This window comes from Pararge aegeria, chromosome 25 (genome assembly GCF_905163445.1).
Source record: "Pararge aegeria chromosome 25, ilParAegt1.1, whole genome shotgun sequence".
Lineage (NCBI taxonomy): Eukaryota > Metazoa > Arthropoda > Insecta > Lepidoptera > Nymphalidae > Pararge > Pararge aegeria.
The window spans coordinates 2,330,411-2,348,324 of record NC_053204.1 but is presented as its reverse complement, the minus strand read 5'-3'; the positions used below and the strand labels follow the sequence as shown (position 1 = coordinate 2,348,324).

At 34.6% G+C, this 17,914-nt stretch overlaps 1 protein-coding gene across 1 annotated transcript; it reads left to right on the top strand.

Moving 5' to 3' along the window:
* Nucleotides 1–4,507: 4,507 nt before the first annotated feature.
* On the top strand, nucleotides 4,508–9,815 carry LOC120634722. The gene is made up of 2 exons (XM_039905497.1): nucleotides 4,508–5,992; nucleotides 9,609–9,815. The coding sequence occupies exons 1-2, from the start codon at nucleotides 4,508–4,510 to the stop codon at nucleotides 9,813–9,815; spliced, it is 1,692 nt and encodes a 563-aa protein (XP_039761431.1).
* Nucleotides 9,816–17,914: the final 8,099 nt, after the last annotated feature.

Genomic DNA, 17,914 nt, shown 5'->3' with positions numbered 1-17,914 from the left:
GGAGATAATTGTCTCGTGCCCATGCTAGCCGTGCCGGCATACAGGTCTCGTCACCATGTTTTCCTTCACCGTTGAAGCAACTAGCAAGTGATCTGTGATATTTTAATTACCTGAAACGCACATAACTTAGAAAAGTTAGAGGTGCGTTCTGGGATTTTAACTCGGCCCCTCGAAAGTAAAGCTATAAGATATGAGAATCGGGGATAGCGGGGTTAGAACTTTAGCTTAAAAAGCTATGCTTTGCTAAGTTATTCCTCTATAGGTACGGAAAAAAACAACCTTTTCTGAGAGATTGGCCATAGTCAGAGTCAAAGTTGTTTTTGTTATCACCATCTCACATTGCCATTTGAAAATATTTAAGAAGCGACCAGCTTTTTACACACCTATGATTTTTTATCGTTTACGCAATCCTTTATACTATGATAGGACTGTTCTATAAGCTTTCACTTAATACAATCTTTGAACTTTTTTAGAGACATCCCCAAGATATCAACGGGTAATTTATTGTAAAAATGTATAGTATTTCCTTTAAATGAATTGCTTATTTTGTGTAGTCTAGTTATAAAAATAGCAGTTATGCCCACCTATATGAATAGGACAAGTTTACCCCTGTGTATTATGACACATGCATTATTATTATATCGCACTACAAGTTTATTTCTGCTTATAATAATGCTGTTAAAGTAACTAAAATAGACTAGCCTAGCAGTTTCTATGTCTGTCATGTGGCGTATCTTCTTTACTGCATAGGCAGCAGAACTAAGCCTGTTCGATAAATTATTTACATGAGTTGAAGTTTAGCATCTAACGTTATTCCTAGTAATACTGTCGTATCCACCGGATTCAATTCCTCATTATTAGTATTCCTCATTATTTTAATTCCTCATTATTATTCCTCATTATTAGGTTTTTACATGTTTAACATTTGGTAATGAAAATTTTATGCACTTAGTTTTTTCCCATTGAATACCAAATTATTAGCTTCAAACCATTGTACTATTTTAGCGAGACAGTAGTTTAAATGGTCAAAAGCCAATTCACGACTATTAATTTTGAACGTAAATGATGTATCAGCATACAATACTATCCCGTGATTGTCCTTAGCAAGGTAAATAAGGAATAGAAAAGACCCTAATACAGAACCCTGTGGAACACCAATTTTCACAACTGACCCATTAGACCGCTTTCCATTAACGTCTACCATTTTTACCCTATCGCGCAAGTAGTAACTGATCAGATCGAGAGCTACACCCTGAACTCCATAGTGGGGTAGTTTTATGACTAACGTTCATGTACAACACAATCAAACGCCTTAGGCAAGTCACAGAACACAGCAAGTGCATCACGTGACTCCTCCCAGACTTCAAATAAAGTGTGAATTAGCTAAACAACAGTGTCGATAGTTGAGGGACCCCTTGTAAGCCCAAATTGCCTAACACGAAGAAAATCATACTTATGAAAATAGTAAAGTATCAGATTTAAAATAAGTTTCTCAAAAATTCAAAAAAAAAAAGATAAAAAAATCAAAATATTATAATTTGTTAACTTAAAACATAAGAATAATTTCGATTTGCAATAATTATAGAATTTGGATTTAATGTCACATTATTAATAATTGATAAAGGTCTATAAGGTCTTAGCATCATATTTAAAAAGGTCGTTTACGTCATAAAAACCATTTTGAATAAGCCAATGTTTCAGATTTCGCTTAAATATCGTTTCTTTTCTTTCATCTGTTATATACTTTAAGATTTTGTTGTAAATCATGATAGACCTAAAATAAGGACATCGGCCAGACATTTTCAATTAATATTACATTTTAATTTTTATTATCTACATTGAGTTTAAAGTTATGTTGCGGTTATTGCGGTGATACTCTTTCCGTCTCCGCATTAATTATTGTCCGAGTAGTTTTTATAACATTACTGCTATTTTTATTTTATTTTGTATATATCGGGACTTTTCGAAGTAGCAATCGCGTTTTAAACTCTTGGAAAACAATTTAGCACAATCTCTGCACTCAGCACCAGTATTATATTGACGTTCTGCATAAAATTCGCACTTTTCTTTGCCTACTCTTGTACTACTACTAACTTGCAGTTTTTTTTTTTACGACAATACACACATCGCCATCAAAATCAAAATCAAAAATATCTTTATTCAAGTAGGCCCATAGGTGGCACTTTTGATGCGTACATAAGAATTACACGATAGTGAGATGATGGCGATAACCACATTCGTAAACTTAAAACTAAAGCTACGAGGGTTCCAAACGCGTCCTGGTCTAAGAAGAAGCCCACAACAAACTAAGCCGAGTGTTTTTTTTTTATCACCATCTCACAATGTCATTTTAAATTATTAGAAGAGCAACCTTGTTAGGGCAATAATTTACACCCAAGCTTTTTTATCGTTTACGTAGTCCTTTATACTATAATAGGACTTTTCTATAAGCTTACGTTTAATACAAACTTTGAACTTTTTAAGAGACATCTCCAAGATGTCAATTGGTAGTTTATTGTAGAATTGTATGCAATTTCCTTTAAACGGATTATGAATTTTATGTAACCTAGTATATTGCACTGTAAGTTTATTCTTACTTCTAATGTGTAAATTATTGCATTTAGCACCAAGTAAGCGTAGCTTGTGTTATGGTTACTAAGATGACTGGCGAATATTTCCGGTTGTGGGAATCGAACCCACGGCCATGGACTCGGAAGGCAAGGTCGCTGCCCACTGCGCCAGTCAGCCGTCGAATTAATACCCACTCACTTAAAAACTAAAGCATCAGTAACCACAACCGACTTAATTCAATAATTTTTACTTTTTATTAATTGGAATTATATTCGTAAAAATGTTATCCAAACATGTGGCGCTAGTGGCGTAATACTTGTAGCCTCCATGAACATATTTGTGGGACTTAAACAATTATGTTTTAAGATGTTTACATTAAAATCTCCGCAAACTATTAACTTTTTATACGACTTTGATATTTTAAATATGACTTGTTACTAGAAGATATACCTAACTCGTAACACTTTTCGATGCCTATCACATTTCATGCAAATCATCTGTTACACCACGTAACACTTATCCAACAAAAAACGCGATCTAAAATACATTTTTTAATGACTTGCGAAAACTTTTCATTTGTGTAAAGTCCGACATGACAGTATAACACGCGTTAATTTATTATTACGACTTCCTGTACCTATTATATTATACACACCTACTTACTTTCTACAAATAGTTGACCTTTGTGATATTTAAATACTTATATAATATTACTATCCTAATAACTGATAAAAATCATGGATAACAATTTAAATTACCTAAGTTAAATTAGCTAAGTTGTGGAAACTTCATTGGTTTATGTGATATAAAAATACGGCCCTACTCATATGTGTGTACTGTTTGTTTCCCTTGAAAAGCTAATTAAATAAATAAATCGGATTGCAATAAAACTTTTTTTTATTTCACTGTTAGGAAGCCGCTTCCTATAGCCGAGTGGTTAGAGAATCGGCTTCTCTTACGGGGGCAGTTCGATCCCGTGCTCGCACCTCAACATTTCCGAGTTATGTGCGTTTTTAATTTAAGGAATTTAAATATCACTTTTACGGTGAAGGAAATCATCGCGAGGAAACCTGTAGCCTGAGTGCTGTCCATAACGTTCTCAAACTCCAAAGGAGTGTTAGGTTTCACAGTTCGTTTGGTCAGCGTGGTAGCTACGGCCTTCTCATAGGAGACCCGTAGTGGGCCGGTAATGGCGACAAGTTGGCCCTAGACATCAATCTTACCCGATGAAAATGCGGTCAAAATGATAGCGGGCTATCATTCAAGGAGTATGACAGTTATATTATTAAACCCGTACATCTAATCGGTTTCTACGCACCATCTTACTGAAAAGCAAGGCAAACCCGTTTCTTTTGAAATAAATTTTGAATTTAAATAATTATAATATACAAATAAACACCCAGACACTGAGATGATTATGATTCATTTCCAGTTGTGGGAATCGAAACCTCTCGAAAGTGGACTTTCAATTAATTAATTTTTGTTGAAATTCGACACCCGTTAGTCCTTGACTGTAATCTCACCTAAGATAGTAGCGGGCTCACCTGTTAGGGGTATGGCATTCATATTTAACCCACACCTCTTAACGGTTTCTGCGCGGTATCGTACCAGAACGCTAAATCACTTTGCAGAACGTCTGTGTCCGTAGCGTGATAATTAGCCACGGCCGAAGCAAATTTTATGTTGACGACGATGTTTCTCTTTACATTAAAACGCACATAACTTAAAAAAGTTAGAGGTGCGAGCCGGGATTATAATTCACCCCCAAAAGTGAAGTTGATGTCCTACCCACCCCTTAGGAATTAGGATGAACAAGCAAATTTAGAAATTAAAAATTGATTCCGGGACCTCATGCTTATAAATCCCAGCACGCACAACTGCACCAAATAACGTATACCATTTTAATAATAGTTATTATTTCTTATTTACAGACAAAATGGCGCAACTACGAGTAACAAACGTAAAGTCAATAGCTGCTGCGCTACTGTTAACGATACACATAGCTTTATCAGCTAAACCTAACCCTAGACCTGTATTTGAAAGCATCAACGAGCAATCCAGGATTGACGATAGCGTAAGACTGTCAAGTAGCCCCGGAATATTACCATACGGCAATCCATTAGCTGGCAATTCTAAACAAAATGCAAGAATACACGCGAACAACCAACAAGCAATGTTCAACGCAGAACGAATGCGGCAGCACAAAGCTCAGCTACAAAGATGGTCTAAGGGACCAAGAATGGTAGACAGTTATATGCAAGCCTATCATGATTCCCAAGAAAATCATCAGTTGGCCTGGGAGAAGCAACAGGCTACTTCGAAAGATATCCCGGTTACTATGGCTCCTGTCACAAGGAGTCAAGGCAGGCCGGCAAGACAAAGAATTGTACAAAGAAAAAGGATATCACCGAATACCGATAGCCCACCAAGGAATGCGCAAGAAACTTCATCGCCAGCAAATAGAGTCCAAAAACAAAGACTTGAACCACCCAGACGCGGAGAGACACGATTCTTACAAGTATCGGAACCAACTAAAATCACCAAAGCAGATGCGGTTATAAAAGATACGAGAAATAGAAACCATAGATCCTATGGTTCCGCGGATTACCATCAGAACTTAGAACCAAAGAGGTACAAAACTGTATACGTATCACCCACTCCGAGTTATGAGCAAGGTGTGACCATAAAACCGAATGGTAATGCTGGTATCACACAAACAAACGAACCCACGAATCTGTACACAGCATCAATACCAAGTCACGCGAAACAAACCTACCCAAATATCGTCAACTCCCTACAACCATTACAGGATATTCAAGTCCTCAATTCTTTGCTGAACAAGAATCCTACCGATCAACTATCAGAATTTAATGCTCTTTTAAACAACGACAAAACACCAGATGATATAACCAAAGGTGTGCCTGTGGATTTTTATTTCTACCTCAGAGATCCAACTCAACAACCTTTAACACAAAATTACGATAATATAAAATATTCACAGCTACCACAAAAATATGCAAGTGCGTTTGAACCTGAAACAAATCCCAAAGATCATAAACCGATAACTGAAGAAGTAGATGACATAGAAGATCCGAATAAAGGACCAGTGATGTTTAATCTTCAGCCAGTTCCACCAACGATAGTTCCAGACCAAACTACAACAACAAAAAGCAATAACTACTACAAAGTCGAAGTTGCTAGCCAAACAATAAGTACCGGACCTAAACATATCAAGGGAGAGTACTATGTTAAACAAGAAAATGATCCACATTATGAATCATTAACTTACGGATATCAACCCATTTACAAGGAAACAGATGACAGCAAAAGCGAAATGTATTTACATCATAACGCAGAACCAACAGGTGTTCAACACTTACTAGAAGACGGGACGGAAACATCAGCATTCGGAGACGATAATGTAAGTATTAAAAAAGCATTAAAAAAAGAATTACGTAAAACATCGAATAGAACTAAACGCTCGCAACTGGAAACCGAACCGTTTCTTTTAGAGGATGAAAAAAACGCTACCCAAGCAAGTATTCACTCTAATAGCACTGACACTCCTACATCCGAGCGCCTTATAAGATTAAATCCGTTCAACAAGAAACGAGTTAACGATTTCAACGTGTTTTTAGCACCCAACTTTCCTATCGGTGAAGCGACAGACTATATAGATGAATACGATTACCCACAGATAAAAAAAAGACCGCACAATAAATACGAATCGTTTTACGAGGACGATGATTATAGTTATGACGAATTCGGTGGCCAAGATTACGATTTCCAAAATTACGCGCCTGATGCCGGTTACATAGAGTCTAAAGGGAGTTTTTCGAAAAAAATCCGCCATTATCGTCGTCCAAATTTCTCCAATCCCCCCCAATTGTATAGGGGTCCACCATCAACTTCCTATGGCGTGCCGATTTATGGTACTCCCGCAACAATTTTCACGTCCCCCCCGACGTATGTTCAGCCAAAATTCGAATTACCTGCTTTAGGGAATTTTCAAAATATAATTGAGCCGGTTTATATGTTAACTCAGTCTCAGTTAAAAGAACTCGTTGGTCATCATAACCTGAATATCGGACATTTAGACCTATACCAAGTGTCCAAGGAAAATAAGGGGAAAACCACTCCCCATTTTCCGAGGAAATATAGGAAAAGGAATCCTTTTAAGCACGTGAGAAACAATTTGCACAAATTACATAAGTTTCATGGATAGAAATAATTAAATTAGAATTATTAATAGAATAATTAATAGTGTAACAATTACTTCGATTTTAGGTAAGAGTGATGATGTATTTATTAAATTATTGATATTATTTCTTAAGTTAATAATTATTTTATGTAAATTTAAATAATTGTAAGTTATTAAATCTTTTCTGGCAACCATCTAATACTGACAACCAGAATCTAATACTGAAAAGAGCAATCTGCTGAGTTTCTTGACGGGTCTTCTCAGTGGAATCTGCCTTCCGAACCGGTGGTAGAGTCACTACAAACAGACTGACTTGACGTTTCAAAAGTGCTTATTAATAAGGTCTACTTGAAATAAATTAATTTTGAATTTTGATTTTTTTTTTGCGCCAATGATTCTCTATAACCATTTGAAATTATAAGTAAAGAAGCGAACATTTGCAAGCAATAAAAATACCTACCTATTTATGAAATTGGCATTACCTCATTGTATTTCGCAGTTGGGTTATTATTTAGCATATTTGCCTAATTGATTTATTGCATGCTTGTGGATATTTCATAGGCAATCTATATCATGTCGAATGTGATCGAAGGTTACACACCTATAGTAACTAGTAACTACCTACTCTAATACCAATTATGTTTTATAGGTGTAAAGATAAAATCCAAATTATAGTTTTTTTCAAAAGTTTAAGTTTTTTTTTTTTTAATGAAAAACGCGCGATAATCTCAGCTTCAACATCGCATAGCCAGATTTTTGAAGATGGTAGAGATTTTAGTGACAGAGCCTGTCCATGGAAGAACTACCGCCACGCTTATTTCTGACGCTTAGGAGCATTGCTGAAGGACACGGTTGCTGGTGTAATTACAGGCACCTACCCTTCAAGTTTATTATGGATGTAAATAAATTAATAAATAAAAAATATTCTACCACAATACACACATCGCTTTCTAGCCCCAAAGTAAGCGTAGCTTGTGTTACGGTATTGTACTAGTTCATAGAGTATAGATTATTAAAAAAAAACCCAAAGACTTTATTTTATTGCCTCGCGAGTGTAAAAAGTAGAGTATTTCACTCATTATTGAAGCTTCCTTCGTTTTGGGCGCCCCTAAAACCTCACTATACTTAGAATTCCTCAAAAAGAAAAATCCTCTATCCAGTCTAAATAATTCCAGACTAAGTGAAACGTGTGAAGCGGTGATAAGTCAGTGAAGCGGTGGGGTACCCAGTGGTTAGGACTTCAAAGTAGGTATAACATAGTAGGACTAGTAAAATAGGTTAATAATTTGGTTAATAAGTAAGGCATATTATATTATTGTCGAATTTTTTTGTTCTTACAGTTCTTAATTACCTAGTATCTAAAGTTTAAAATTTAAAGTGTTATTTAAGATAATAGTAATATGTAAAATAAACTTTAAATATATAAGAAAATTGCACGCTAAAAAGTGGCAAACTGTTTTGGAACTATTCCCATTTGCAACACCAAAAAAATGTGTACAGTTAAAGCAATAAAATTTATACTACTCTATTCTTCGAATTAATATACCGGGTGACGAGTGCGAATCCTATCTCTAACTTTTCTAAGTTATGTGCGTTTTCAGCAATTAAAATATCACTTGCTTCGACGGTGAAGGAAATAATTTTGAGGAAACCGGCTTGAGAGTTCTCCATAATATTCTGAAAAGCGTGTGGAGTCCACCAATCCGCACTGGGCCAGCGAGGCGGACTACGGCCTAAACCTTCCTCATGTGTGGGAGACCCGTGCGCTTTAGTGGGATCATATGATTAATTGAAACTTAGCTAAGTTTTAGGTACAAAGTTCGTTTAACAGGCCATAGAACAATGTAATAGATACTACGTAAATACAATTGCCTCCTCAGGGACAATTAATTGTATACAAAACGTGACCGCCCATCAACCAGCGTACGCTTTCTATTCCAATAGTTGGCTTCCAGAAACAAGAACTAAAGAAAGTTTCCGTTCTGAATTACCTAATAGGCTAACTTTATACAAGTCGTGCCGCATAAAAGGAACGCTGATGTTCTTAAACTCAAAATGGCGTTTTTAATTTTCTTTCCAATATAACTTATAAAGCCATGATGGTTCAAATAAAAAAAAACTTTATTGCACAAGAAACAATACAAGAAACACACGAGAAAAGAAAAAAATAAATAAAAAACCATTTAAAAAAAAAAGGGAAATACAGTTGTGTGCAAAGGCGGTCTTATTGCAAAAGCATTCTCTTACAGACAACCCTTGGTGAAAGAAATGATAGAAAACATGAAAGTGGGACAGTGCAAACAATAAAACATGCACAGGCGAGAGAAAAAAAAATAAAAATTGAATAAATACACCTTTATTACATAAACACAGAAAAATATATATATATATATATATAAAAGAAAACAGATTGGTATAATTTGTCGGTCACATCGCCACATAGCGATTCCAATCCCAAACAAAAACCCAACTTCGCCTCAGTAAAAATTTTCAATACAGACTTTCATGCGTTACGTTACAATCAACGACTTAAATAACAATTTCGATCGATACTCGATCCACTGTGCGGCTATTACTTAATTTGCTCAGACATTTGCTTAGACGGTCTAGATACCTCACAAGAGTTGCGCTATCGAATTCAAAAAATATTTTAGTTGGTTAATTGTAGAGATTAGAATATACTCTAGATTATTCTCTTTAATGTATTATTACTGTTTTAATGCCAGTATAATGTACAAAGATGATCAATGAACAACTGTAAAAAAAAGCCTTTCTGGCTCTTAAAGCCCCTATTTTATTTATTAGCTATACTCACGTATTTTATGTGGTTTCACAGCTCCAGTACGCAGCAAACTATGATTTCGGTTACCGTGTTCGCGACCAAGAAAGCGGTAACTACTACGGACACCGAGAAGCTAAACAGGGGAAATCTACCAAAGGAAGTTACCACGTGCTCCTACCAGATGGCAGGATGCAGCTGGTCAAATACTCCGCAGGGCCTTCAGGTTTCCACGCCGACATCACATACGATCACTTGCAGTAACACTTTTGTTCGTTGTTATATCAGTTAGGTAACGTTTAGTTTAGTGTATATAATGTGTCACATTTTACATTTTACAAAATACTCGGATTGTTTTAGTGATATCTCTAATCTCAGTTTGCTAAACAGAATGTTGGGTTGAAAATAAGGCGTTCTAATAAGAGAAAATTACAGTGCCACTTAAGAAGACTTATACTATTTCGGAAGTTAAAAGATGTTGAACGGCAAGTGAATATTTGATGTTTTATTCGCATTTCATTTGTACTGGAGTAGACTTTAAAAATTTATTTGGCTATGGGTCAAGAAAAAGTGGGGGGAAATTTTCAACGACTTATGTGCAATAGTATGTTTATAAGTTACACATAAGTTAAAAACTTCCCAGTGGTTCGGTCAGTAGAACTGAGAGCTTGGTAACTAAACTACTGATAACAAACGGGTCAGCTTCGTAGATCATTTATACACATGCAATTATATTGAGTGAATGATTATTTATTTAATATAAATACCAATATACTTAGATATAATGTATTCAACTATAAACAAAACACATTTATTCGTGTATGACTGTACTAGTCAACCAATACGCACCGGTGCTCTTTTTACGTGACACAACTTATATGTAAATAAAGATATGCTGGTACAAATAAAACACAAAAATAAGAATATTTATTAAAATACATACAAAAATATTCAATAAATTAATTCTAAGTATTCATTAAATTAAGGTTTGTTTTTAAATAATAATGTATATATAGCAGTAATTAAATTAATAAATATTTATAATATTAAACAATGTTTCGTACAAGAATACACAGTTTTTTTTTTACTTCGTAACGTTTAAATGTCGACAAAGACGTGCCGCTAAGCGATTCAGTATTACAATGCGATGTCCCGTAGAAACGAATTACCGTATTCCCTAACAGGTAAGCCCGCTACCATCTTAGACTGCATCATCACTTACTACCAGGTTAGATTGCAGTCAAGGTCTGGCTTGTAGTGGAATAAAAAACAAAATTTAAGTATAAAAAAATCTGCGGAGCAGTCTTTGGCGACTGCCGATAAAAGTAAAAAACTAAATCCATGTACATATATACATTATACACCATATACAGCTCTTGAGACGTTTGTTCGTTCAGTGACGAAAACGCGAGTTTCACGCTTCTTGTTTAACCACAAAAATGCACAACGCACCTAAAGAAATTTTCACTTAATAAAAAAGAAAAAAAATGATACATATTTTAATTAAGTTTGTCTTATTACCTCCAACTGCACACAACTTCAAAAACAAAATGGCGTATTAAAGAAAATGTAACCAAAATATATAGCACTTTTCCCGCCATGTGACAAAAGTGAAACTCTAGAAAGCTAGTATGTAATCATTTGACACGACATTAAAGTTATATGTACCTAGTTAACGGCCGTATACTTGCCTTGTTGCGTAAATTGGTCTGCTATAATATTTAATGAACGTATTGTTAGTTTTTATAACTCGAAACAAGGAGTTTTTTGGTGTTGTGTGTTTTTTTTCTAGTCAAATGTTTGTGTGATGAACATGAACGATTCCAAAATTGTTTATTTGCATATTGTAAGTACTTTTAAATAATAATATACTAATACAATACAAAATAGCTAGTGTTATGTGTACTAAGATGACTGATGAATATTTTTATAAATTATATACATAAATACTTATACTAAACAGATAAAAATTTAGACACAGAAAAACATTCATGTTCATCACACAAACATTTTCCAGTTGTGGGAATCAAACCCACAGTCACGGACTCAGAAAGCATGGTCGCTGTCCACTGCGCCAATCAACCGTAATATTATGCATAAAAATATTCATCAGTCATTCTAGTACCCATAACACAAGCTATGTTTACTTCGGGGCTTGGTATTGTCGTTGTATGTTTATTTATTTCAATAACATTTGAACGCTTGTTGAACTTGAATAGCAATTTTGTTTACCTCGTTGGTTGGTTGGTATGTTTCACTATTCATAACCAGGTTCGACTCCCAGGTCGGTCCAAAAATAATTAATAGATTAAGTAATTAATGAAAATACTTTGATTTTACAGTATGTACAATGTACCCTACATTGCCGAAGATCTGTTTGGTGTGAAGTATAAGGATTGTAGAAATTATAAATTACACCATACAGATTCTCCTGCTTTTCGCGGAGTAGGTAAAGCTAATTAAGCTTAATTTCATAAGAAAAGTAGCGTAAAAAAAACACAATTATAAATTTAATTATTAGTTTATTTTATGACCGTTAAATCTTAAACAATAATTAAATGTTAAAAGTTTAAATACTCTGTGGTTTTACTACCATCGCTTAGCACCTATTTATGCAATTATTACGGAATGTGGGTGATTTAACCTGGAGAACTATTTTTAGAATGGAGGCTTGCCGAGGGCCTATAGAGTTAATATTACTAATAAGATTTTATCTACGAGCAGGAAAATAAATTAATATAAAAAAATCGGATAGGTAAAAAGATAATTTATATTGATTAAGCTATATTATTGTTTTTATGGCTGTATAGGTTTCTACCCTTAGTTTAAGAACATTCGCGTTTCATTAATTACCTGTACCAAAACTACCCCCCGTTTCTAAGCGGCTTTTCTTTAAATTTTTATTATTTTTTCACTTCAAAAATATAGCTTTAAGCGATGGTGGTAAGCACTTGTACATCCGTCCGTCCGTCCGTTAGTATAGGTAATGAACAAAATATACACGATCTTGACATAATAATATATAAATTAATCTAGAGAATTTTCAAATTAATACATCTAATAATATATCCAATGAGTAACATATTCCATAGAAAAACATCCTAAATCCTGGAGAAAGGATGTATGATAATTTTAATCCCGACGATTTTAAAGGGCAAGGGTTCCTGAGGGATTTAATAATACACAGCTAAATAAATCTTGACGAAATTTTTCACATACACTCCTTTTTTTCAAATGTATCTTATTGCAGTTAAAAAAAAAAAAAAAAAAGTTAAAAAACACTAAAATAGAGATTTTCTTTATAAACATATCTCTTGTTATTTTGATAACAATTAAAAAAAACACTTTAACCAAAAAAGTTAAAAAAAAAATTTGTTTTTATTGTAAGACAAGTGGGAAAAATTCCGCTTCGTGTGGGAATATTTTTGAGACCGGGAAAATAAAATTGTTCCCGCGGGATACACTAACGAGTCGAGGGCCCAGCTAGTCGACATTAATATTACAAAGAGAAAGATTTGTTTGTATTTTTGTCCGATAAACTTTGAAACTACTGAACAGATTTTTGGAAAAGAAAGATAAAGACAGTATGAGTTGCTAGTATTTGCCCACAGATAAAAATAGCCTATGTTACTCTGACTTTCCCACTAACTCCATACCAATAATCAAGTCGATTGATCGCACCGTTAGGTTAGGACAAACAAACAAACACTCTTTCGCATTTGTAATATTAGTTAGGGCTGTACACCAAGAAACACATACTATATTAAAAAAAACAGATAGATGGAAAAAAATTGTTGTACAATGAGAATGAGAACTGTCAATTAGTTACGTCTAGAGGCCGCTAAATGTTTCTTACAAGCAAACTGTCAATATCCTTACAATTTCTATGTTTTTTCATGTATTTCAATTGATTCAACAATGCTTGTTTTAATAAGAATCAATATGTCATAAAATTCACAGATGATAAGAAGTTTTTGTTTCGATACATACTAAGTTCACAGAATAAAGAACGTACAGAAACCGTGTTCGCGACTGATATTGAAGCATCAAAAACCACTCCAATTTAGAATGGTTTCTTAAACAAAAGGTTAGTCACTTCATAACATTTAGCAGTTGACAGTAATTATTTTACCTCTAATGTTCTAAACGTTCACCATTGGCCACGGCCAAAGCCTCCCACCAGACCAAACCAGAGAACATTCTGAAATTATTTATATTCTCAATTTGCCCTGACATGAATTGTTCGGAACCCGTGTTCCTTCTTAAATTCACAGCGCCCACCGTTGCGCTAGGGCACAGAGTTAGAATATATAAAAACCGTGTAAGCGACTGATATTGAAGCATCAAAACCCACTGGCGCAATGGCCAGCGACCCTGCTTTCTGAGGTCTAGGCCGTGGGTTCGATTCCCACAACTGAAAAAAGGTTGTGTGATAAACATGATTGTTTTTCAGTGTCTGACTGTTTACCGCTATATTATAAGTATCTTAGTACCCATAACACAAGCTAAGCTTACTTTGGGGCTAGATGGGGATGTGTGTATTGTCGTAGTATATTTATTTATTTATTTAGCAGTTGACAGTAATTATTTTTCCCTATGTTCTAAACGTTTACCATAAAATGGGGAAAATGGAAAAAGCTTGTGAGCTATCGTCGTAAAAATGTAATAGGCCCGTTTTGACATTTGTCATCGCGACGTAACTAGTTATGGAACCATAAGACTCGGGACTCGATACTCACGATAAATCAATTCAAGTTTGTATCAGTACTTGATTGATATTATTATGTATTGTAAAGTGTTCGTTCGTTCAAAGTATTCCTTTAACTTCACAACCAATACGCGTGACTGGCTGTTGATTATACGTCCACTTTTCAACATGTTGAAACAGAGTTAGTACTATATAACAACAAACACAAAAATCGAGTCAAATCACTATGTTTAAATTAATGTCCAAAATAGAAGAGCCATAGTTAACGTAATAGTAAACAATATATATCAAACTTAAACGAGCGCACAGTCAACTTTACAAGATGAGGAACGAAAAACTGCGCAGTGCGCGCGGGGACGCTTCAGTAATGTGCCGCTTGGTCAGATACATCAACTCAGACTCATTATTTAGAACCCATTTTGAGAACTAAGTTCATTATTTGCAGTAAAGATAACTACACAATATTTAATTTCGATATTCAGTAAAAAAATGGTTACAGCTCTAGTATAAAAAAAAAAGACTGAGAACGTAACTGTTTTCGGAACGTTTCGCAAGAATTATAAATTGCATGCTACTATAAAGTAAGCGCAAATAGAATACTCGCGATATATTCTTTCATATTATTTAACGTCCCAAAAAAATTTACGTATTTTTTAAAACACTGTATGTAATTGATTTTTATTTTATTGTTTCTTTCAGTTTCGTTCCAAGTTACATTCTATGGTCTTGCACAAATGTCAAAACGGGCCTATTACATTTTTACGACTATAGCAACATTCAGCGGGTGTAAAGTCAAACGTGCGCGGGGCGTTTTCACTGTTTTTGTACACAATGCACTGCATTCAATAACGGCTGAATGAGGGTTCTGTATTTTCTTAATTCAATGACTAAGTCCTAGCAAGAGAGGCACGGATCTCCTCCCACATTGAAAAGGGGCTAAGGCCGTAGTCCACCACGCTGGCCCATTGCGTATTGGTGGACTCCACACTCCACTCCTGGACTAGTCAAACAGTGGACTGTTATAGGCTATTGATGTATTAATTTGTTCACCACTAGTATTATAACAAAAATGGATCAAGATCGTATAGTTAAATACCCTAAAGGTTTCAAGTATACTTTATAGTTATTATATACACACAAAAATAACCTTTCAATCACGTTTAATTTTTTTAAAATATAGTTTGAAAATTGCACGCCTCATAATCTCATTCATTACAATAAAATTTAGATTACTTGTGAAAAGTAATAGGCTTCTATTCCTCAAAATACTGAAGCCTATAAAAAAACCAACTCGATAAGTGAAGTATTTCGCTCTTTATCGTGACCACAAGATACGGGATCCGCACATACAGACACACGGACGTCCAAGACAGAACTTTTTTAAACAATTTTTCAATTAGTTTAAATAATAAAAAGAGATTTAAAAATATCATGAGTGTTTAAAATAGTGTTTTTTCTCACCATTTGTCTATTTATATTCACTTATAAAAGCAGTACAGAATAAAAAAAGTGACATTTTAAGTTGAGAGAATCACTCGGTGTGCGTAAACTGAGCGTAATACCCACCTCAACGCTTCGCTTATGAGGCGTGCAACATAAGTGTATTTTTATTTATAGTTAACTCTGTTATAATTTTATTAAATTAACACACATATATATATATATATATCTTTAATCTTTTAGGCAATTTCTAAATATTTTTATGTGCACTCTAACATCTGGATTACGAATGCAAAAAGTAAATAACAACTTATATTATATACCTGAGGAGCTGAGGATCAAAATCCGTTTTATTTTTATAATTACTTGAAATTTATTGTATTTTTTTTAAGTGAAACTTCTTTAGAGTCGTTGTGATTTCAAACCGGATGCAACGGAAAAAACGACAGGTAAGAGACACAAATACAATAATGTGTAGGATGAAGCCGGCAAAGAATGAGACAGAAATATACATACTATTTTATGTCTTTTTCCTTTTTGAGTTACCAAGGAAACCGAATAATATCTAATTAAAGAAACAACCACATAAATGTATAGGACAGAGTGAGATAGAAAACATCATACATTTTTTTTACCTATTCTAGTTACCATGGAAACTGAATAATAAACCTTCCATTTATCCTAATAGTTCTGATACTTTTCAGAAGTTACACATCCGCCGTGTGTGAATAAACAGCACAGGTTTTTTTTTTTAAATTTATTTCACTACAACCTTCCTTGGGTGCAATCGCAATCCCTACTGGTAAGTGGTAAGTGATGATGCAGTCTAAGATGGTAACGGGCTAACCTGTTAGTGGTATGGCGGTTACATTCATAATATCAACCCATTACCGGCCCACTATTGGGCACGGGCCTCCTCCCACAATGAGAAGGGGTTAAGGCTTTCGTCCACCGCGCTGGCCCAGTGCGGATTGGTGGACGAGGCGGTTATATTAAACCCAAACAACTAATCAGTTTCTACCCGACATCGTGCCGCTCGATCGCTTAGCAGCACGTCTTTGTCGGTAGGATGGTAACTAGCTGACACGACCGAGGCCTCCCACCAGACCAGACCTGAAAAAATTCGGATAAAAATATTTTCCCAAATGCCGGGGCTCAAACCCGGGACCTCCCACTTAAAACCACAGAAACCAAGCTAACACAACTAAACCATTTAAAATATTTTTAAAAAATATCAAAAAAAATGGGACTAGATTCGACACTTTCGTCCCCAACTCCTCATCTACGTTCAACACAGTGGCGTGCACACCATGCAGGCATAAAAGCTTTGCCTGCCCTTATAAAAAGTTTTTGTTCAGTTTAATGAATCTTCTTGATTTATGCCTTCCACAGGCAGAAACCTTGTACACGCAACTGGTTCAACTCTAATACTTATGTAAATAAAAATAATAAATTTTCTTCACCTAACACAATAATACTTCTTAATTTTGTCTATTTAAATAAGAAGTTTGGATTTCTTGCTACAGTACGTTACCTACACACGCATGCGCTACGGTCTGTTGAATTTAGACACCATATTTTAATATTATGAATTTACATAAAAATATGATTTTACATAAATTAATTAGTATTTACATAACGCGCATAAACCACTTGCAAGATAATCTTTTGTATGTGTATGCATACAAACATATTTTACACTTTAAAGTAATAAAACTATTGTTTAAATTAAATGTAAGTTAAGAAAAATGGAGTAAGTATAATAATATTTGACATTTAATTAAAATGACATTGTGAGATGGTGATATCAAAAAAAAAACACCCGGCTAAGTTTGTTGTGGGCTTCTTCTTAGACCAGGACGCGTTTGGAACCCTCGTAGCTTTAGTTTTAAGTTTACGAATGTGATATCGCCATCATCTCATTACAGTGTAATTCTTATGTACGCATCAAAAGTGCCACCTGTGGGCCTACTTGAATAAAGATATTTTTGACTTTGACTTTAATATATTATGAAAATTAAGCTTAATTTGCTGTACTCCGCGAAAAGCAGGAGAATCTGTGTGGTGTAAATTATAATTTCCTCAATCCTTACACCAAAAAGATCTTCGCCAATGTACCCTCTACGCACTTTTCGCTCCGAAACCGGAGCATCCTCAGGAGATATTGACTTTACAATAAATAATTTTAACAATTATCTGTTTGGTGTGAAGTATT

Bases quoted from the DNA above. Each gene is read 5' to 3' on its own strand.
- LOC120634722 (XM_039905497.1), top strand. From the start codon at position 4,508: ATGGCGCAACTACGAGTAACAAACGTAAAGTCAATAGCTGCTGCGCTA. The intron at 5,993-9,608 runs GTAAGTATTAAA...GTGGTTTCACAG, and splicing joins CAGCATTCGGAGACGATAAT to CTCCAGTACGCAGCAAACTA.